General features: G+C 46.0%; 1 protein-coding gene across 4 annotated transcripts in view; it reads left to right on the forward strand.

Moving 5' to 3' along the window:
- Positions 1–23,405, forward strand: part of CCDC85A (coiled-coil domain containing 85A) — a 126,095-nt gene that overhangs the window by 49,828 nt on the left and 52,862 nt on the right. The window contains exons 3-5 of one of the 4 annotated variants that reach the window (XM_039568476.1): positions 606–682; positions 10,058–10,177; positions 15,804–17,801. The exons of 1 other annotated variant lie outside the window; for it this stretch is intronic. In XM_039568476.1, the coding sequence (XP_039424410.1) occupies positions 606–682; positions 10,058–10,177; positions 15,804–15,893 (287 nt within the window). In that variant the 3' untranslated portion in view covers positions 15,894–17,801. Of the gene's footprint in view, positions 1–605; positions 683–10,057; positions 10,178–15,803; positions 17,802–23,405 lie in introns of those variants that run through there. 2 more of the 4 variants (XM_039568477.1, XM_039568478.1) reach the window with 2 other exon arrangements.

The following is a 23,405-nucleotide window of genomic DNA, read 5'->3' on the forward strand; positions in this document are numbered from 1 at the left end:
GGACGTGCCGTGAGGCGCGCTGTGCCCCGGCCGGTCCTGCTGTCAACCAGCTCAGAACGTCCCGGGCCCTGGGGACACACAGCTGCTTTCCAGCCCAGCCCCAGCTGTGGCAGCACGGCCTGGCAGGAGCTGGGGCTGGAGCCCACGAGCTGCTGTGCTGCCTGGGGAGGCTGTGTGTGCCCCAGAGCCCCGGGACTGTGCGAGGGGCCCCTCTGACCCTGGCTGCCTGCACAGCACCATCTGCTCTCCCTGGGCTCTGCAGTGCTGACCTGGTGGGATAATGAGTTATCCTTGTGGAGCGTTTGCAAATGGGGATGGGTTGGAAGGACTCAAGCCTGTGTTGTCTTTCTGTGAGATTCCTCGGGTCTGAGAAGGGACCACCTTAAGGTGCAGCAGTTCAGAATCACAAGCAACAAGGAATTGATCAGTTCCAGGATCAGGGCTGTTTGCTCTGCCCTGGGAGGAGCAGAGTGGGATGTTCCATGGATATTTGAGAGAGGCAATCTGCTGTGAGTACAAGTGAGAATGTGGCGCAGGCTCTGGCACTGGTAAACACAAGCAGATCTCTGTGGATAATATGAGTTTTTTTCTGTTTGATTTTTTAGAATCAACCTTGTCCTATGTTAGGCAGCTGGAGGCCAGAGTAAGACAGCTGGAGGAGGAAAACCGCATGCTGCCCCAGGTGGGTGACAGCCCCGTGGGAGCACCCGGGCTGCAGAGGGACCAGCAGCCCTTGTCCTTCCTGCGTTTGAACACCCAGATAACCAAAGGCTCTCACATCTGTTTGCTCATCTTGCTGTGTTTGAGTAGGAGATTGATTTAAGGCTGTGACAATGCTTTCATTAATTTTTTTCCTTTGCAGGCATTGATACCTTGCTAAGAAAAATTCTCTGGAAGCTGCTACTTCTAATTAATTAATTAATTTATGGGTTGGGAATCACAGTGAACTGACCCTTTGCATTCTGGTTTTGTTCCAAGAGCTTCTTGTTAAAATATCAACTACTTTTTACAGTTAACCAAAATATTTTGCTCTAAAAATGCAAACATTATAAGTAATAATTGGGTCATATTATTTTTAATACTCTAAGAAATATATTAGATACATTAATGCAAGACTGAAAGTCAATTGACTAAATATGGTGTTAAAGGTTTTCCTAACATGTTTCTAAGAATGCAAAATTTAAAAGCTCAATACAAATGAATACACTTGTAACTTTTCATATAGGTACATACTTACTAGAACCTACTTCTATCATGTTTCATTAAATAACCCTTAGAAAATTTTGTCAGGTCTTCAAATGAAATTGCCCAGTGGAAAAGAAATGAAGTTGGATTTTGTTTAAATTGAACACTAGCCATTGGTCTGAAGAAAAAAATGCTTTTTGTTGGACTTAGTACCATTATTTGACTGTAAAATCCAAGGTAACAGTGAGGTAGTAAGAAGTAAAATCCACTGGCTCAGATTTATTGCCCTTTTGTTAAGGCAGAGTCTAAGTAAAATGTGGTGGATTTTCCCCTCACCTTTAATGTGACAGTTGGAAGGGCCTCTGCAGCTCTTTGCTTGGTGACCTTGGGCCCTTGGCTTCTCTCTACTCTGATTTTTGGATCTGGAAAAGAAGGACAACAAGAAAAGTCTGCTCATTAACATGTAAACAGTTTTCAGTAGGAAAGACAATGGTTGATCATCAGTGATAAAGAGTATTATTTTCTTTCAAGAACATTTTTCATGGCAAATGTTAACAAACCCACCCAAAAAGACTGTGTGGTTTGTCTTGGGTCTGAAACAACAGTGGGAGATAAATTGTGCAGAACATTCTTCATGGGCCAAATCTTTAGAAGTGTCCGTGTGTTTTATGTTTGATTTGTCTGGGTTTGAGGCGCTGAGGCAGAACCCACAGAATGCATTCCCAAATCTTACCAAAGCCTGGAACACCCACACTGGGGGCACTGAGTTCAGTGAAAATACCTTGGCTGGGGTGCCAAACCAGAGAATAGTGCCTGTGGAAACAGCCCAGCACCTAAGCCTGTAGCTGTTCCAAAATCATTGAAACAAAATACGCTGAGGGTGGGGTTTTGAAGGGGAAGAGTGAGGTGAGCAAGCCTGGAAACTGCTTTTTGTTTTCAAGTAGCCAGGTCAGAGTTTGTCTCATGTCTGGCTTTGTTGGCACAAGGATCTGTGGTGGAGTTCTGAAAAATCTCCTCGTATCTCTGGATACTTTATTCTAAGACTTAATGAGTGGCAAGAGTTCACATTTCCTGGCATATTTTACTCTTCCTCCTGGTTGAAGTCATGGCTTTGGGGAGAGGAAGGAAGTGTAGACACCAAGCTTATTCTAACTTTGCATTCATCACCTCGGTGTTACATTTGCCTGAGCTTGTTCTGAGAGTTTGTTATTCCTGTGGGTCCCACCTTGAACGTGCTCACCTCAGTGGTGATCAGGCCCTGTCACAAAGACAAGGATGCAGGATGGAAATGCATAAACTCCTGGCACTGGTTTAATTCCATTTAGTGGGAGGAGTGGGAGTTTGTTGGGCATGAAGCCAAGCCAAGTGCTTTTGACAAATAAACTGAAAATCTACAACGAGCTCCACAACCGATGAAGGTTTTTGGCACGGCCCTTACTCAGTTACAGTGTCCTGCCTTAAAATTTCAGCAGTGTCTGAGTGAGGGATGCCTTTTGCTTTTATGGATAGCCCCTCCCTGGTAGGGTTTGGGAATTGCAGGATTGCACTTAGGAGAGAGGTGACGACTCACGCTCATGAGTGTGACACGTCTGCTGTCTCTTCTGAAAAGCCCTGGCCTTGTCTCAGGCTTTTTTCTCTCCTCCTGCCATGCTTTTCTTCTTTTTCCTCTCTGCTTTCAATATCCTTTCTTTCCCCCCTTTTCTGCTTATGTGTCACTCCTGGAAATGCACTGACACAATTGTCGACACCTCTCCAGACAAATCATTCTGTTCCTCTGTCACTTAGATGTGGTTCCTTTCCAATTTCTTTTGCTTTGCTTGTCTCCCTCCATATGTATTAGTTTTCTTTTCAAAACCCCACAGACCTCTAATGTAAAGGTTTTATTAATATTTAGTGGCAAGAACATTTCCAAAGAAAATGGTTTTAAGTGCTGCCATCACTGTTCTAATGGAACCCGAGTTTCAGCTCCCTCTGCTGTACCGAAGGGCTGCTTTGTCAGGGGAATTGCAGTACCACCACTGAGTCAATATTTTAGTTTGATCAGGTAATAGAAAAGGTACAAAAATGGGAATATTCACTTAAGCCTGTTAATGTCTTTCACTGTGCTGCACAGCGGTTGTGGAGATGGTTCAGAGCATAGGAGGGGGTTTCAGAGTTACGAGGAGCCGTAGATTGCAGGTTTGCTGTGTTTGTGGGAGCTCTTCTTTTGTTGTTGTTGTCGTTCTCTGTATTCCTTCTCTCCAATAACAAGATATGACCCAGACCCTTTCAGTTTCTGGCCACAAGCAGGACTTTTGAGCAAGAAAGCAGATACTTTCCAAGATTTATGGCACGCAGCTGGGTCTTCTGTTGGGAATGCCAGACTGTGCCGGCTGCGGCCGGGCTGAGGGGTGAGCAGCTTGCACTGGGGCTCCTCAAACACTCCTGTGGGCAAAGCTGTGTGACAGCAGGGCCTGGGGGCAGCAGGGATAGAGCAAGAACGTTTCTGTTTTGCTGGATGAGTTCAGGCCGGAGTAGTTCCTCACAGGACTGAGGCAGGAGCAGCACATGGGCTCTGGCAGTGCCTTCTGCTGACTCAAAGTGCACATGGAACTGCAGCACCACTGGAGATTGGGTTGTGCATCTGACATTGAAACAGGAGAATGCAGCATCAGCAGTGCTCTAACCACATACAGCGTGTTGACCCTGGCTGGAGGCCAGGTGCCCGCCAAAGCTGCTCCATCACTGCCTTCCTCAGCTGGGCAGGGGAGAAAATACTGCAGAAGGTTCATGGGTTGAGGTAAGGACAGGGACAGATCACTCACCAGTTACTGTCACGGGCAGAACAGACTCGGCCTGGAGAAATTAGTTTAATTCATTACCACTCTAATCAGAGTAGGATAATGAGAAATAGAAACTAAATCTTAAGACACCTTCCCCTCACCCCTCCCTTCTTCCCCGGCTCAGCTTTGCTTCTGACTTTCTCCATCTCCTTCCCATCAGCAGCACAGGGTGGACAGGGCTTTTCTTCCTTCTTCTTGAGTGTGTAACTCAGCTGCACTGAGCTGGAGGGCTGAGAATTGGGAAGCCATCCCTAAAGCCTCCCTGTTACTAAAACCTGAGATCTTCGCCTACTACTCAAATCTTGTCACACCACCTATGCTGTTGTAATGAAGATACTCAGCAGTAATTAAAATATGTAGGGGTCAAAGATTGAATTCGGATCCAGTTGCAGCTCCCTGGGCTGTGACAGACCTGTTATGCCAGTGAGTATCTTCAGAGGCCTGGGAAGAGGAGTCTCCTCCCAGACTTGCCATGGTGCATGACTGCTCCCCTGCCTTATGCCGGGAGAAGCCAGATCAGGATCTGGCATCCACATGTCAATTAGCTGAAGATATCCCTGAGTTTTTGTTGGGGTGGTATTTCAGGGCTGATAAGCTCAGCTGAAACGCCCTGGGAATGCGGACATCTGTCATATAATGACAGTGAATGCATTTGCAAAAGACAAACTTGGCAAGTCACCCAATTTAAATTGCTTCGGTTCTTATTTGTTTCACGGGAGGAGGAGACTTTTCCCCTTCCAGCTCTTTGTCCTTGTAATTCAGCTTTCCCTTTCAGTGAAGGGGAAGGGAAGCATTGCCAGGATGCTGCAGACAAGGTGCCAGTGGGCCGGAGGTGGTATGCAGAGGGAGTGAGCGCCCAGCTCCCACAGCACAGGACCAGGAGGCAGCTCTGGTGCCAGGCTAGAGCAGAGCCTTCTGCTCCCTCTCACCTGGGCTCTGCTGCCTCTGTTTCCTCATTCTTTCCTTTCCAAGGCTTTTGGTCCTTTCCTATCTCTTTTTGCGGTATTTCTTGCACTTGCACTGTTGCTTCAGGCCCTTTTTTGGGGGTAAAAACATCCTTGTTAGCCCATTCCAGTCCTGGTATGTTTAACTGGGAAATGGTTAGGCACACATGAGTTTATTCTTAAGCTCTTTTAACACTTTCCATTTCCTTCTTTCTTCCCCCTTCCATTAGATTATCACATTTTATTTCAACCTATTTCCAACTCTTTCAAAAACCTTTCGCTGAGATCTGTGTTTTTTCATTTTCCCTCTTCATGACATGGTTTAATTATTAGAAGGTGGGAATTGTTTGGTTAGTGTTTCTTTTTCTAAAATCTGTGTCACTCACAGTTCCATAGTGTTTGTCTCCTCCCTTCCTTAGCAGGTAGGATAGGGAATCCTTCAACCAAAATGTAATTAAAAGCCATTGAATAAACTCATGTTTCCTAATCATGCCATCAAATATTTGCTGAAAGAAAGTGAATCAAGAGCATCCACCCACCCAGTTCTTTCATGTGCTCTCGTCCCCAGTGTAAATTAATAGGCCATTAATGAAGGGCTCCAGTTCCCAGCAGCTGCAGTTCTGAGCAGGGTCTTTGTCTCAGGGTGTCCATTGTGCTTGACAGGGGAAGGCTGGAAGACAAGAGCTCATGAGCTTCATGTTACCAAGATACAAATTCAAGAAACACTTGGTGCACAAAGAGTTGCCGTTCTGAGAGGACAGATGGTCTTTTTTTCCAGTTATAACTCTAAAAGTCGGGAGTTACTTTGTCCTCAGGATTTTCTAGTAGACTGTATGGAATCTTCTGGATTTTCCATGTGTGACCTCCAAGGTTTGGAGCTGCCACAGCCCAGAACGTTTTTCTCTTGCCTGTTCATTATCAAAAGAGGTTTCTGACAGGCCTGCTGGAAATGGCTATTTCTGAGGGGATGTAGCCAGCAACAGTTTTGGCCACTCAGAAATCTGAGTGTGCCTCCAACCCAGTGTGAACATGTGTGGATTTTGGCAGCAATATCCTGGAGAGGTTTCTGCTGAGGTCTTTGAGGACAGGTGAAAAACTGCAGTGTTTGAAGATTGTGTATTTTAATTGACAGGAATATTCCCTAAAAAATGTCTCTGTTTTCTTTAGTGTGTTATTAATCCAGCAGAGCAACATGCTGCAGTTACTGCTTTCTGGTTTTCCTTTCTCCTGCCTGTTTGAAACAAGCTGACAAACACAGTCTGTGTTTGCTTTGAGCTGTACAGGGAAATTGAGGGCTGGGGAAATCAGGGAAAAAAGCTTTGAAAATCAGGTAGTGATTGAACTGATGTGGCAGCTACCCAGCAGGAAGGATCTACTTCCCAGTAAACCACTTGCCTCTGGGATAAGAGGCCGCTGCAGAATGAGGTAGGGCTTGGATGGTGAGTGAACCAGTGCCCAGTGGACAGGAAAATCCTGCTCTCTTGGAAGCTTTGATGAGGTGACTGTGAGTGTCCTTGGGGCAGCCATGGACTGCTTTTCCCTTCCTGGCTCTTCCTGCGTGCCAGGCACCTCCGGAGGGGCTGGCACATGGACTCCCACGGACTGAGCTGGCCACTGGGCTGGGCACTACAGTGGTTTTCATTCATGACTGTCCTTATCAACAATACAGATTGAAAAAATGAAGCTTTCTACTGAGTTGAGTAGAACAGCTCGTGATTAATTCTCTCCATCACAGAATACCCTGTTCTACACAGGGGTCTTTATTCTGACCCTGGCCAGGGTACAGTGCAGGGTTTGCCTCTGGCACTGTGGGAAAATGGCCTGAGTAGTAACATTTTGTAGTTAGTGTGAGTGAAATGCTAAATTTCCATTCATCTGGGCTTTTTGTTAGGTGATATTACAGGACTGAGTCAGATTTCCTGTTCTTTCTATTCACTAGAGTCACGTTTTGGCATTAGATATTTTGTAGATTTTCTTCTAACAGCAAATGGATCTGCGCATTCAGGGATTCTTATCCTTGTGGGAAGTACACAGGATGTGGTGTGGGTTTTACCTGCTCTCTGCAGTGGGATGACCTGTACAGAGATCCCTTTAGACTCAGAAGAGGCCACATGCATGCTGCTGTACTTGGGCACAAGGGCTGGCCAGGCCCAGTAGGGAAGGCTGGTTGTGTGGGATGAGCAAAGAAGTAAATGATTTCTCAGGTGCTGATGTTATACAGCGCTGTTTGTTCACAATTACTCAAGATGTTTAAAGTTTATAGAGATTTCAGCACTACAGAGCTATGACTTCATCCCTCCTGTCTGATTTGGATCCACTTCCACAGTCTGTTACTGGATAAGAAATGAAAAGATCTGTCACACAGGATACTGATTCCAGTAGCTGGATGCAGGTGCTGTGTGGAGCTAGGAAAGAGGAGGAAGGGAGCAGATGTCTGTTCCCATCCTCGAGGTCCTGCTCAGGATCCAGTTGTACTTGGGGCTGGGCAGTGACAGGGGGCTCAGAGAAAGGAAGGTTAGGCCAGGTTTTGGAGGAAGGTGAAACATGTCCATGCTCCCCCTGGGAAGCAGCAGCTGTGCCAGAGGCTCTGCAGACCTCAGTTCCTCATTCCCCAAGGTCCTGTGTGTTCAGACACCACCGCTTCGGCAAAGTGCTTTTTCCTCCTGCTTTGCTTCACTGCCTCAGGAACTCCTAACAGTAGTGCTGGAGTGCCTCCAGCTCACAGGGCCCATGCTCAAGCTGGGCATCCCCATCATCCCCTGGAATAAGCTTCCTCCAAGGGAGGCAGAAGCTTTACTGCATCAGTGGAGTGGCCTCACCTGACATGAGACGTCCCTGAGCTGAGGATGGGCCTTCAGGGCTGCAAAATCTGCCTTACTTTTTAAAGAAAAGCTTATGTCTCTTATCAAGGACAGAGGGAGGAAGGAGAAGGATGTCCACAGGGGAAATAATAATTTTCGGTCTCCTACCAACATGTGCTGGCTGCTTGAAGCAATGTGTTCACAAGTTTCTCGTTCTCATGAAAGGAGACAAAAGTGTGCTACATATGGCAGGGAAGAGGCTGTGGAGCACAGCTGCCTGGAGGAGAGCTTGAGCTCTGAGAGCAGCACTGCTTGCAGGAAGTTTGGATTTTTTTGTGTTCAGAAGGCTACATGTGTAGTCCATAGTCATTTTCTCATCATTTTAATGGCAGTATTTCTATTTTCTATTCAAAACTGACCAAAATCTTTGCTGCCTCTGGAGTTAGTAAAGAAACAGAATAGTTTTCCTGATACAAGCCCCAAAGCTGACAGACTGAGTCTATCCTAAGCCAGAATTGCTCCAAGCTGCTTTATTACCCCTTTTCCTTCCTCTTTCATTTCCTTTCCCAAAGTACAGCATTAAGTCTGGCCAGTCACGAACTTCCCAAAGTCATGAGTCCTTCCCAAAGCAAAATAAGTCCTAAAGCCCCTCCATACATCACAGCAAATTGGTGATGGCCATTGCTGGGGAGGACTGCAGGATGCTGCCCTGCACAGCCCCGAGCGTGTGCTGGTGTTGCCAGCCTGGTTACAAGATCCATTAGTGCCCACTCTTGTGGATTACATGGATCCAGTGCTTGGCAGGAGGACAAGTTTGTGTATGAAATGAGGTTTCAGATTCAGGCTTAAAGTACCTTTTCCATGGGTTTAGCATATGCAGCATTTTGGGGTTTTTTGTAACATATTCAGGTTTTTTTAGGGTTTTTTTTGAATATGTGAAGTCCAGTCCTGCAGATGACTGTGGGGGTTGAGTTGATGTTTTAAGTGGCCGGGAGGGTTCTCTCTGCCCCTTGGCACTGCTCTGAGCCTGCACCTTTGGTTACAATGGCCTCAGTGTATCCCAAGAGCATTAGGAACTTGCTTTGGACTGGGTTACTTTCCAATGAATTTGGATCTGTGAAGTTCAGCCTCGTGTCTTCACTGTGTGCCCTTTTTCTCCCACCCCCACCTTCATCTTTCCTACTGTTTAGATTAGAGATACCCCCAAAAACTGCACTGTGCTATGTGCTTGCTCAGCAGGGCAAATGAGAGCCCATGGGGGCACTGTTCCTCATCAGAGGCTCTTTCCACTGTCATTATTTTTCCTTCAGAAATGCATTTCCCACACGTTCCAGCAGGAATTAATGCTACATTATTTCTTAATGTTTCCTATGGTGTTTATTACTCTTTAAGGAAGGAACTTTCCTTCTCTCTGTCTTTGAAACATTTTGCTTCTTCGGAGTTCTCAATTTTTTTACACAAAGTTCTGCATAAGGAATGAAAGGGAAGAGCAGGGCAAGTTGGGAGCAGCTCAGGAGCGGGACTAGGGCGGTCCCTGCGGCTGCAGTGCTCACATTGCTGCCCACAGATGCAGCAGGAGTATTTTTAGCACTCCTCCAGAGCTGCCTGCTTGCTCAGGTTACCTCACTCCAGGAGATGCTTTACATCCTGCAAAGTTTGAGGTGACTGAGCTGGAAGAATTTAGGTAGCGTGCATTTTTTTGGCAGTGTCCTGAAGAGCCCTTGCAGGTGTCCACTGGGACAGCCCTGAGGTTGTCACTGCTGGGGACAGGTTGACATCTCTCAGGCCAAGGGGGCCATGGCCTTGCCCTGGAGGAGCTGGAGGCAGGGAAGGAGTGAGCTGGCAGCCCGGAGCTCCTGGCTCCTTCTCTGGTTGGCTGTGGCTCAGCTCATATTGCAAACCTCGCAGCAACGTTCAAAAATGTGAGTTCTGTTGAAGGAACAACCTCCAGAATTACTGAGATAAAATTAGACCTTCTCAAAACCTTCCTGTGAGGTTGAAATTATCTCTGTAAACTTTGTAGCACTTTTGTGAGGTGATGTACACACATAAGAAATTTTGTCATGTCCTGATTTTCCAGGGAGACGCCCTTGAGGGCCAGAATGTTTGGGTGACACTCTGCAGTGCCACCCACGCTGCCTCAAGTGGACCTTGGTTACTGTGGCACAGAAAGAGGGGAGCTTGGGAGTAACACACACCTTCAGTGCTTCTGAGCCTTCTGCAAAAGAGCAATAAATAACTGACATCTGTTTTAATTAGTGACCAAGCCTTTTGTGTATTAAATAGTGTTTAATTTTTTGCGAAGGATGCCATTAGGATGCCAGGAGGGGCGGAGGGGAGTCACTGCTCTGCAAACGAGCCAGCCAACGTCAGTGGACATGGCTCAGCCTCTCAGCAGTCTGACTCAGTGGTAAATGCTCTGAAGGTAACGCTGCTCCTCTGGTACAGTCCATGCAAAACGTCCTGTCTGTCCCTCAACACGTGTGTATTGTCCTGGCAACATCCCCATGGGCACCACTGGGATGTTACTGTCATGAGTGGGGTTGTTTTTGTTTGTCACTCATTGCATCTGTGGACTGTGTGTATCCTGGGCAGGGTCCCGCCCTCACAGCCATGTTGATTCCAGCTGTAGCTGCTCTCCACATTACTTACACTTGTAGTTTTTCTTTGAAGCTGGAAGTGGTGTTTTGCTGAATAAGGAAGTCTTTCATTGAGGATGCATGTTTGTGCTCCAGTGGAATACAAGGGATTCCTGTAACCCGTGCAAAGAGAAAGACTTTAATGCAGAGATAAAGCCAAGGCACACAGTATATTTCTGTTAAAAATGGCAAAGACCACAATCCCAAGGTCAGTGCTGAAACTCCCTTGGGAACAGATGTGCTTTACCCTGAAGTCAGGGCTACATTGCAAAGGCCTGTGTGGCATTGATATACAGCAATTGACACAAGTAATCAGAGGGGTAAATCTCAAGTTCTCACTTCTGTCAGCAGTAAAACTGTTGCAATTAAAGAAACTTAGAAAGTGTTAGAAGATTCCAAGGTTTGTGGGGTGACATGAGACAACAAGTGGCTGAGTTCTCTGTCCCACTGCAGCACAGGTGCCAGTGGTACCCATGTTCCTCTGGAGGGGAATGAAACTGAGGGAGAGCTGAGCAGAGAGCAAGGACTGTGTATTCCTCTCTCCCAGTGCTGGCTCAGACGTGGTTGTCTGGGGCTTTGTGCACCTCTTCTTTTCTGTGCTTCACTCATTCCTAACCTGCTTTAGGTTAAGGGGGTGTTATTCCCCACCTCTACAGGTGTTGCAGGGACATACTTGGAGTGGGAGGTTGGCACTCCTTCTGGAAGGGACTTTTGTAGACATTTGCTCTGGTTTTGAGCTCAGCGGTGCTGTTGGCTTGCCTGGACATTCGAGTTCCTGCGCACAGTGATTGTCTCCCTCAGGCCGGGTGACATCGGCTTCTCCTCCGTGGAGCCTGAGGAAATGGGTTTATGCAAGTGAACCGAGCACAAATTACAGCCATCAGGTCCCTTCCTGTAACACAACCCCGGGGCACAGCAGCGCTTCCCCGCAGCCGTCTCGCCTGTTTTCCTGGCATGCAGAGGGGAGAGGCAGCAGAGAGTGCCCCAGCCCCTCTCCTCATGCCCTCAGCTGCACGTCCCCTCCGCGATGGCCGCCCCAGCCGCGTCCCTGCCAGCTGCACTCAGCCCAGGAGCGCGCTGATCTCACCCTCGTACAACGTTCCCAGCTCCCGAGGAGTGCCTGGTTCAGAGTGCTCCAGGTCCTCTCTGCATCTTCCATGTATTTCACCTGCTGCTGCCTAGAAAATAAAGCTATGCCATGTAATTTTGTCAAGAGATCATGTGTCATTATGGAAAAAAGCCTTTTGTAGTTCTCTTAAAATACCCCTTGGCAAAGGCTCTTCCCTGAATGGAGCATTTAACAAGGTGCTTTTGACAACCTGTAGTAACAGCTGGTCCGTGTAAGTGAAATATTGGAACAACAGCTGATGCTTTGCTTGCTGAAATGGATTGATAAGAAATACACAGAGTTTAGTTCAATATGATGTGAAAGCTGTGCTTTAAGTTCACCAGGAGGTACTGCAGCAATTGATATAAATGAAGTGTTGTATCCAAATGGAAAGTGAGCTGTCAGCTCACAGATTGCCCAACTTCCCCATCCCCAGCCAGGGAGCAGACCCTGCTTTTTCCCAGGGTGAGGCATATGGGTTTGATCCCACCTTTCTGGGGAATGCACAGCTGATCCTTGCATCACTGCAGAATCAGGTGCAGGAGGAAGAACCAGCCAGCACCAGGAGCCTGCTTTTCAGTACAAATTTGGCAACTTGGAATTCCTGCAACAAAGAAATAGTCTCTGTTATAAAACCTCATTGTTAGTGCAGCCCACTTGTGAACAGCACGAAATCTGAAGAGCAGGACTGTGTTTTAAAGGGACATTTCCATTAGAAAACAGAGGAGGTGGTTGTTAAAATAGTGCTGTTGTTTTCCTGACTTTGAAAAAAATGAAAAAATATTTTAAAAATTGCCTGGAATCTCCTGCCAGTGGAGGAAGTGGGGAACAAGAGCAGAGCTTTGCCATGCAGCCGGTCAGATGAGGCTCTTCCATGACCTGCTCCATCAGGCAGGATGGTTGGAAGAAGAAGTTGCCATGTGTGTGTCCCCATTCCAGTTGTATCTGACCAACCTGCTTGTGGTGCTCTGCATGGATTGACTTTGCACTGAGACAGCTGGAAAAATGTGCAGTGTAAGTTTAAGGGGTTTAATTTTGTATTCCATATTGAGCCTGGAAACACCTGAAGATGCAAAGTAATCTTCGTTTAAATGCTGACAGTATGCCCTTGAAGATTTTATATGGAAATTAAGTCAATTACTGTTTCTGTAATGCAATTACTGTTTCATTAGGAACACTGTAGTGTTAACATGTGGGTTAGTATTGATCAGAAAAATCTATGTGTATAATATATCTGGGATAAAGTACTGTATGACTCAGCTGACCTGAATTTATCCTTCATAAGAATAAAACTTGGCAAGTGTGATGAAGCCTGGCAGCCTCAGTTTCCCCACCTGAACAATGGCCCCTATGTATTTTTCTGCCTATGATATTCCTTTGTAATTTATGGATAAAACCCAGTTTCTAACTCATACATATTTAAAAGTAATCCATAAAAATTCTTGTGATGTAAGTAATGCCACTTCTAAAATGCTCAATTTGACATTATCACTTCATTTGTGTAAATCTCAAATATATACTTGTATCCCACCTTGTCCCTTTGTTCCCCAGCCATTCAAAGCTCTGCTGCTGGCATTGAAATGCTCCCTGTTCCTCTGACTTCTATAATCCGTGCCTGATTTGACTATTGATATATTATTATACTTTTAAAATAGTTGGTTATTTTCTTTCTGGTTTTGTCTTCTTACACCCACCCAGTCCATGTTCAAAGCACAGTGGATTTGTGATGAACGACTTATAATGTTTCTTTCCTTTTGCATTCTCCTTGCAGTTCCTGCCAGGCTGTAACTCAGTGTTTAGCTGCAGCCTGATGCACTGTGGGTGTTTCACAGGAAACATTTGCCATGGCATCATTTTGCCTGTGAAAACAGTGGAACGATGACAAGTTTCACTTTGAGCTCCATAATTTTGATGCATGGTGTTGATTGGTACCAAAATATTGCAAAACGCAAATATGGATGTGTAATTCATGCTGTAGGAATTTTGTGGTGTTAGATGATTGTGCTGGTATGTTATTAAGGTAACGGAGGTGGGAATTCTCTCCTCAGGATGTGCATATGGAATTGGTGCCTGCTCATCAACAATGTATTTGGGAATGGTTTTGCTTTGTATTTATAAGCTTGTAGTGCCTTAGGAGAATGTAGCCACATGTGACAGCGGGTTTAGAGGCAGTTCATTGTGTATTAGTGAGCATGGGTGTAATTCCAAAGCACAGGAATGTCTGGATTCGGTCTGGAGGGGTGTTACTCATATTTTCCTCAGGTTACTGGGAAGCTTTGTTTGCAATTCACTTGGGAAGGGAACCCAAGGGAAGGTGGTATACACCAACTGGGATTTTAGGGTGTAGCTGGGCAAGAGGGCTCGGGCAGCTGAGATTTCCATGGGTATTTCCTGCTGCTCACGGAGTCCCACAGGGCTGGAATGCTGCTGCAGCCTGGAGATGTAACGGCTCTCACCTGCAGTTGGGTGCAGGTTCCTGCCTGGATTCCAGGGACATTCCTGCATCCTGGCACTCTGGTATGTTGGAAGTAAGCTAAAAAGGAATCTCCATGGCTGCATCCTCAGCCTCACAGCTGTCCTTTAGCTGAGGTTTCTGCTGAAATTTGGAGTGATTTTGAGTGACATTTTGACCCCAGCTTGTCACTTGTGCTTAGGGCATGGGCTCTCCTGTGTGGGTTTTCCCCTTCCTAGCAATCCAGGGTCACTCATTCAGCTGGAACTAAAGGACCTTGGGAAGTGTCATCTCCTAGTTTATTACTGTGTCAGCATTAGCTGCTTGGTAAATCTTGTCTTAATATTTATTGACAAGAAAAATTGTTGGAAGTCATGGTTAGGCGCAATGTGCCTTCTCACAAAAGCTGTCCAAGAGAGCTTCCTCTTTGATAGTATTAAGTTAGGAAAATCAGGAAGCAGATGTTGGAAAGAATTGTCAGACCCAGCCTGGCTGTGCCACAGACACCCAGTCTGGGAGGTGTCCCTGAACCCCCATTTTTCATGCTCTCACCACTGCAGTGTTTCACTGCACAGCAAACGTGCCTAAAGCACACATGTTTTTTATGATGGTGACTTGGGATTTCTGGCTGCAAGGTTCTGGTCATACGGCAAGTTTGCAGGCTTTGGGTCATGCCCACCCACTGGAATTAAAGACAGTTCCCTTTAAAGACTTGAATTTGGCCCTGTAACACTGTAGTCGTGTTGCTTCCAGTCTGAAGTATTTCTGGTTTTCATGCTGACACTCAGGTTTTCTTCAGGAAAGGCTCAGAGAAACTGGGTTATTTTCCCATCTCTTGTACCAGATCACAGTAGGACCTTGGGTTTGTTCTGCCTTTGCTCATCAGCTCTAGGAGCTACCTTTTCAGGATGTCAGCTTCCCAGGATCCAGCTCCTTTGTCTTTATTCAGTGCCAGCTAATGCAGTGTCTGTTCACTGCTGGACTTTAGGCACTGGTAAAATACAAATAATGAATGATGACAATGGAAAACAGCTTTTACCTTTCTTGACACTCATTGCTGTTGGCCTGGAGATTAATGGGTGATTTAGTAGCAGTTACAAAAAAATAGTCTGAAATTGCAATACAATTGATAGGAATCACCATTCTCGTCTCTAGCAGTCCCTGAGAGGCCTGGGGACATTGACATAAGCTACTGTTCTTGTGCTCATATTCCATCGACCTTTCTGTAAGTCATTGTAAAATACCTCCCTAAATATTGGGGGGTATCACTTCTCTGCCTTTTTAATTCTGACATTGGAACATGGGTGTTAAGCAGAGTAGCACAGTGGCTGCAGGCACAATTCCTCTCACCTCAGGAAAGAACTAGTGGAATAAACACTCCTAATGCCTTCCTTGGTTTGAAGAGAACAAGTAAATGCTTTGAAGCAGAGGAAGAACTGCTCTGTGGTTTTTAAGCTGGAGATGTTTAGACACCTCTGGAAGGATCTTTGTGCTTCTGAATCACATTCTACAAGAGATGTGGTTGGGGAAATAGTTGGACAGAGTTTCTGTTGAGACCTGCAAACACCCTCAGTCTTGTGTGTGAAGCGTAAAATATCCCCATGATGCACGTGCCAGTTCATGTGTCCCTGTTTCTAATCATTTTTACCTGGCAGCATGTGCTTTCTGTGTTCACAAGGAATGCTGTGTCCCATGGGAGACAGTCTCTGCTCCTGTTGTGTGTCCCTCCCCTGTGTCCTACCTGTGCTGCATGGTGTGTGTTCCAAGCTGTGGCATTCCAGATGCATGTCCATAGGAACGCCAGTGCTCCTTAACTGGGGATAATGAGCTCTCTTTCCATCCCTCCCTCTAGGTTGTGTGGAGGAAACTTGGAGATGCTGCAGGGTCGTGCCCTGGAATTAGACAACACTTGTCAGGAAATCAGTATAAAGGACCTATGTAAGAGGCCCTGACCACATCCTCTCTCTGAAGAGCACGAGTTTGAACTGCCCAGGAGAGGGGAAGAACTGCCTGTGTCCGCCGCAATTCCCAGCTGACGTCGGGGGCTCTGCACTGCAAGAGACTGCTGGAAAGGGGGGACATTCTGCACAGGGGTCTGGCGGGGAGCTGTGTGGCAGTGTCCCCCAATCCTGCTGTTCCAATATCCCGGCTAATGAAGAGCTGCACCCTCACTGCAACACTCCACCCTTAGAAGCACTGAGGTATTGCCATCCTAACCAAAAGATATTTGGGATTCTGCAGGCATTACGCAAAATAAGTTTTATTTTGGTTAGTTACAGTGAATCTCTGATAGGTCTGAACGAGTTTGCCATTGGATTTAAGAGAGGTTTTTCAGCAGACTGGAGAGACACTGATAAACTGTGCCTTTGGTCTCCGCAGGTTTGAGAAAGTCGCTTCTTAGTAACTCACACTTCAGTCTGTAAAGGATCCGTTAATGGTGCTTAGGCAATTTCCAGGTGATTTTTTTGCTTTGGTAGAATACCTGCCTTTGGAGGTGCTAAAAGACCATAAAGTCCTAACCAGCCGGTAGTGTAGCATAACTACAGTACTTGTAGTGATCCGCAATTTCTTTCTAAATGAAAGTCAAGGTAGCTTTCTTTTCGATTCACATTGATGCACATCTTCTGAAGAGGTGTAAGGTGTTTAATGAATGGCCCTTTAATTAACAGAATACTTAGGCATCACTCTTACAGGTCTCAAGTCAGGATTTCCATCAGAGTTTATTTTGGAAAATATTTTCCAATTGTCAGGATGCTAATTTCTACTGTTTAATTTAGAGACATGCTGGTTTATTTAACAAGAGCCTACAAGGATCTAAAAGATTGCACTGCATTATAAAAAAAGCTTTTCTTGCCACTGTAGCGTTCTTTCAAAGAAAAAGGTTTTATGATCCTCAGAGCATGTCTTTCATTATTATGAGGCAGAAAGCTCTTGTTCAGATTGCCTGAGATTTGACCAGACGGCGCCCTAGATGTGCTTAGTTTATTTTTATCTCTGTGTATATGATCCTAGTTGTGTGTATTGAATTACAACAATAGATATTTTGTGTATATCTTAAAGCAATGATAGTTTCATGTATGAATGTGCAACAGGCTTGTGACTGAATGCTGTTGCTTAACTTTTTACCATAGCTGAGTATCAAAAAGACTAATAAAAATTAATTAAAAAAAATATAGGAATGCAACAATTCCTGGGTTTCTGGTTTGTTCTTGGTTACTAAGTTTTGAGCCAAAGTCAGAACCTCTGTTTTTCTGAGCTTGGACTGTGTCCGTGGGCTATTTGCAGTGGAATGTAGCTCGGTTGCTGTACAATCTTTTGTTATATAGGCGTATGATGTAAATCTGCTATCTGTCTTCAGAAAAAGTGTGTTAATTTGCAGCAGTAATTCTGTTGGTTTCTGTTGTTATTTTCACTTGGTACCATTCAATGTAAGGCCTCTGATCCAGCATTGCTTTCTCGGGCAAAACTCCCGTTCACTGCTTCTCCTTGAGTTGGAAATGCAGAATCCAGCCTTCTGTTTTGAGCCATTGCCCTCCTGCGTGGTTTCTGATATAACCCCCAGCCCAGACAGCTCTGTCCTCTTTCCACGTTGTTTTCTCCCCTATATTGTTTGCAGAGTTCAATTTCAATTGTTGTATTCCTATCTCTCTGTATGTATGAACAGCTGTAACACCTGTACTTGTGCCTGCGCTCTGGACGTGCAGGGGCCAAGCGAGGGACACTGGTCTTTTGACACTACACTTGTGTAAATTTTGATACTGTATTAAAACTATTTTTTTACAGTTCTGCATATGATGGGGTATCAAGTATTGTGTTCATCTTAGCAATGGTAATAAATTATAGAATCCCAGCCTTGTTTGCTCTCCTTTACTGACTGAAGCTCTGAGCTGCTTGGGCTTACAGGCAGGAGCTGCTGGAAATCCTGCTTGGTTGAGAAATTAGCTGCATGCTGTGCATTTTTCTTCATTTTCTTGCCAGGTGTCTTTAAAAAATCCCAGCAAAGTGAAGTTGCTTCTCTGTCTTCTGTTAAATGAGGAATAGCTGTGTGTGATTGTGCAGGGGGCTGTGACCAGGTGCAACTCGTTCAGTCCTCAGCTGTGCTGCGTTTGCAGCCCCAGGACACCTGTGCTGGTTTCTTCTTCCTCCCCTCCTCACAAGCCAGTCTTGAGGTGAGGATTGGGGAACATGGAGCTCTTGGAGTCTTTTTGTTCAGGTAAGGGGTGCTGGTGGGGCTGGCAGTGTCCTACAGTGTGTTGGTGGCTTCATGTGCCACCACATCCTTGCCCCAGTACTGAGTTGTGGGGGAAAGGGCTGGCTCTTACTGCACAGCAGAGAACTTTCACTAAATTTTCTGGAGAAAAGAGATACTTAGTACAATCAATATCTTGAAGCTAATAAATCCCATGGGGACTCCTTAAAGTGCACCTTCCTAAGAGGAGGAAGTGGCCAGTGTGTGGAGAAGGGAATCAGTGCTCCTGGGGGGGGTCTGTAGCCTGCTGAAATGCCTCTGTGCTAATGAATAAATGTTGCTGTAGTACTTGGGGGCCTTCAGCTCCTCTGTCTTGCTCCCTGCCCCTGTGGTTAAGCCTTTTTCAGTGAAATGTAACTGTGCCAAGCCTTGTGGACTCTATGTACAGTTGTTTGTAGCAGACTTCTGCTTTGGTTGAAGATTTGCCCATGTTGTTACAGGCCCTTTCCCAGGATCTCAGCTGAGCCTGAATGAGCTATAAATTCACCGTGTGAGTGAATTTTAAATAGCACTTGTGTAGTGGATGTATGGCGTGGATTTTACCTTCTGTACTGTAGAAAAGCTGCTTTGCTGAAGGGTTAGAAGGTAAAGAATGGCACTTTGTTTTCAGCAAGTGACTGGTTTTAGTAGAGCCTGTTCCCCAAAGGCTGCACTTGATGGACATGTTTATGAACGTGGCGTGAAGCCAGAGTGCCCTTCTTAATGTTTTGAGCAGAGCCAGCCCAAACAGCCTCTGTGGCCTGGGGACAGCGCCTGGCCCTGCGCTCCTTTGTGCTGCCCAAACCTTTCAAACACCAAATGCCCCCCAGGCTCTCTGTGTTGTCTCCGCAGCAAATACCAGCCCTGCCAGGGCACTGGATTGTTTAATTCCCCAAATGTTTTTGAAGTAAGTCCTGGGGTGGTGTGAATTCTTTATACTTATCTCACCACTTTGATACAGAAGAAAATAGCTTGGCTCCTCCCCCCCCCCCCCCCCCCCCCCCACTTTTAAGTGGAAAAAAGTCTTGATGAGGCTGTCCTTTATTTTGAGCAGAATGGGCCATCAAATGCAGCTGCTGGGTATGGAATGCCAAAATCTCTATCTCCACACTTGTGTTTTCCAGGCTCAGGTGAACCACATACATGGGGACCCCAGGCATGAATGTCCCCATACTAGCACTGAACTGCAGTTCTGGTCATCCAAGATCCCAAAGGTAAGGACAGCTGACTTGATAGCAGCTCTGCCTGGAGTGAATAAATAGAGGCTGTGCATTAATTAATCAACCAGCAAACAGGAATTTGCTGGGCTGCTTTGGGGTTGTGGTACTTACTAGCACGTGCAGGCAGGCCCAGGAGTGAATTGTGAGTTGGTGTTTGCCTGAGCTGGCAACTCACATCTGATGTGTGCAATGCTGGGAGTGAGGGGGAAGGGGAACTGCCAAAAGAGGAATGAGCAAATCATCTTGCTAGGAATTACTCTTTTCTTAAAGAAAAAGCTCCTTCCCCTCTTCCTTGATGGCTCCAGACTCCTTCTGTTCGGTTGGTTTTTTTATTCCAGAAACAGCATGGCATGGTTGAGATTTTCAATGTGCAGAAGGTCAGAGAGGAGGGGAAGGCTTAGCCAAGACTATGTAGGATTGGTGGGGGTCAAGCAAAACAAAGATGGTAATGTGAAAGAAAATTAACTTTTGAATACTCTTACATAAATACAAATATGACTGTGTTTTAAAAACTTAAGAGAACATGGACCAGAGACATAAACCTTACTTGAATCTGTCTTAACTGTGAAAGCTCAGACACTTCCATGTGAGTAATTAGAAAATGGAGAAATAAGTAAAACCATAGTACCCTATGCTATTGATATGGGGGCTTTGCTGGAGTCAGGCTCTGGGGAGCTCCAGCCTAGTCCAAGCATTAGTGGCTCCCCTCATGCTGGCTGGTGGGGAAGGACCCCAGGGACTGCATCCCATGCTTCTGTCTGGAACAGCTTCCTAAACACCTGGTTCACAAAGGAGTGCCAAAGTAATAATACTGAATTATTTAATGTGTTTGTTAGAACATGATAATTACTCTCCTTTTGAATAAGAACTTGTTATAATGATCTTTTCAAAGCACTGGCCATGGCCTGAAGTTTGAAGATTCTCTGGATTCCATCCCCCCCCCCCCCCCCACTACTGCGTATAGGTTGAAGTGTGTGTGTGTGTATATATATATAATCATATATATATGATTTTTAAAATATTTGTAAGTCTGCAGATGAAAAAAAATAACACAGGGAGCCCATCCCCAGCTTCTGGAAAGAAAGAGGACCAAGGGAGGGGGTTGGGGACCTGCTCTGCCAGGATCCAGGTGGCTGCAGGTGAATCTTGTGCTGCATTTAGGTGGGACAATCTGTTTGCAATGACCTCAGCTGTGTGTGGCAGACACTGAGAGAAAAGCAGGGTGGGAGAGAGAGAAGGTGGTTTAACCCTTTCACAGGTGACTTTGTTTTCTTTTTATCATCACTGTTGGTAAGTGCCAGGGGCTCGGATCAGCCTGTGAGCAGTGCTGTTCCCAGGCCTGAACGCCTCCACTGTGGAGCAGGAGGGGTTTGATGGCATGGTTGGGTGTTTTTTCAAGAAGCTTTGGAAGTGCCTGGTGTGGCAGGGGACCATCGTGGCTCAGGCCAGTGTGCTGAGCTCTGGTAAAGCATAGCTTCACTCACACCTTAAGCATGAGGGTCACAGTGAAAGGAAAACCTTCTCTTGGGTTTGGAGGTGGCATTTCCAAATAGGATCTGGTTTGTTGTCAGAGTGGTGGTGGTTGGCCTGGACGTCAGTCAATGGCATGGGGCTGTCGAGCTGCTCTGTTTTCACAGGTATTAGACTTCATAAGAGAGGAAATACACAATTAAAAATAAAGTCTTTTCCTCCCCCTGCTGGAGGGGAAGCTTCCATAGACTGCTGTGTGCTCCCATTTAGGAAGGCCAGAGCCCACCCTACCCAACCTTGAGAATCCCAGGAAAAGTGTACCATGAAACATGGAAATGTTTCCATGGGAACTGTTCTTCTACTTCTGCTAATAAAACAGACCAATAACACCAGTGACAACAGGTCCCAGTTTCTGCACCGAACTACAAACAGTGAATGCTACAAAGAGAGCTGGTAAAGAGCAGAAGTGTAATCAACAGTACTCTAAATTAGGTATGTGTGTGCCTCTCGGTGAGAAAGCACAAGCAGATAAACAAAGCCCTTGGGGGTGGGGGGAGGGGAAAGGAAAAGATCATTTTAATTATAGCACATGCAGCCAACATAAACCCCATGGATTGTGTGAAATCAGGTTTGTTCCTCTGATCTGCAGCAGGAAACCCTGTAGCAGATCAAATGTGCTCAGGGAAGCTGTCCTGCTAATTGCTGCTCCTAGCTGAGCCAAAGCCAGCTATTTAGACAAAGGAGAGAATTCACTTCTTATTTAGTATTAATTATGAAATAGCATGTCTTGATGGGCTTCACAATAACACTAAATTTCCTGGGGAAAAAAAAAGTAGTTCTAATCCTGTGAAATAATTGGAGAATTAACCCATTGCTTCAGGCTGGAATCCAAACATGTGCATACAATTAGGTGCAAGATGAGTGATGTGATGAATAAGGCCTTTTCTTCAATCACAACCAATTATGAAACTTATTTTAAAGCCTTCCTTCCAAGCATTCTTGTATGCTCTGATGTTAAAAGAGCATGAGGTTCGGTTGTTTTTTTTTTTTCTTCTTCTTTCTGGCATGATTTTCATGGTTCCTTTTGGTTTTTATTTTTAAACCTGTTGTGGCTGTTTTGCAGCATCTCTTTGGCTTCTCACTAGAGATTTCAGAGTTCTGCACTGAGTATTTTGAGGGTTGGATGTGTTGCTTGGGTACTCTCATGGACAGGAGGTTTTTGTTTCCTCCTGTGCTTTTCCAGTGTGCGTGGGGTGTCTTGGAGCAGCTTATGCACGTTTGTAGCCATGGACAAGCAAAGCCAAAGAGGCAGGGAGGAAGTTGTGTTGGTACCCTGACAGAATGGAAACTGCAGGAATACCCATACAGAGCATCCATAATCCATATGTGCTTATGTTAAGTAATAACTTTACTGTGTCCAGGAAAATGTTTCTGCGAGCGCTGATGGAAAACTGAGCTGGATGGGAAGGCAGGTATGTGCCAGCAGAGACCAATAAATGTGCTGCTCTAAAGGCACTTCAGAGACATTTTCAGGTGTAAAAATGAGCAGTTGGTTAAAAAATACAAACAAATGAAAAATAGACAACTTGAGGTTTTCCCAGCTGCTTCCCTTGGCTCTTTTGAAGCTGCCTTTCTTCAGAGGATAGTTCCGTGTGACAGTGGGTTTGACTTTTTCCCTGCTAATACCTTAGCAGGAAAAATGAACAAGGGAGAGAAGAGGCAGCCAGTGATCGGTGCCCAGACTGGCGCTGCTAAGGTTTTATCTTTGACCTCGGTGAATTAATTGATGCTCAGGTCTCAGTCAGAAACCTCCTGGCCTGGTTGAGGAAGGGACCGAGGGCTTGGTCCTGCCCGTGTCTCTGTCCCAGGATTCGCTTCCCGGGATCGGGGCGGGGGTTGTCGGGGGTGTTTCTGTCCCCTGAGCTCCCCGGGGCTGCTTTTTACAGTGGGGTGACTTCACGTGGTGCAGCCGGGACGGCGGGGACCGGCGGGAGCAGCACCCGCCTCACAGAGCCCCCTCAGAGCCCCACCTCCCCTCACAACTTCACTGACATCTCCCTCCTTCCCTCACGCCTCTCCCCTCACAACTCCTGTCTTCCCGCCTCACGACACCATCTTCCCTCACAACTCCCTTCCCAGCCCCATCCTCTCTATCTCCCCTCACAACTTCCCTCACTCTCCCCTCACAACTTCCCTCACTCTCCCCTCACGGCCCCATTCTCCCCTCGCAATCCCCCTCTCTCCCCTCACAGCGCCGCCGGAGCCGGATCTTCACCCCCAGCACAGGTACTCGCCATAAACACCGAAAATACTGATCTAGGAGAGTCTGGAGGGGGGAAAAAAAAAAAAAAAAAAAAAAAAAAAGAGGTTGAATTTGGAGATTTCCAGTCCTTTGTGTCATAGAGGGAGGGAACTTTTCTTGGGCTGGATGGAATCTACATAAATAATTTTTGCCTCCCCCTGTGCCCGTGGGTAACTCAGCAGCTGTTGATGTCAAAGACTGAGGAACACTTTCTGAATGTATGTTATAAGAAAC

This window comes from Corvus cornix, chromosome 3 (genome assembly GCF_000738735.6).
Source record: "Corvus cornix cornix isolate S_Up_H32 chromosome 3, ASM73873v5, whole genome shotgun sequence".
In the NCBI taxonomy this organism is placed as follows: domain Eukaryota; kingdom Metazoa; phylum Chordata; class Aves; order Passeriformes; family Corvidae; genus Corvus; species Corvus cornix.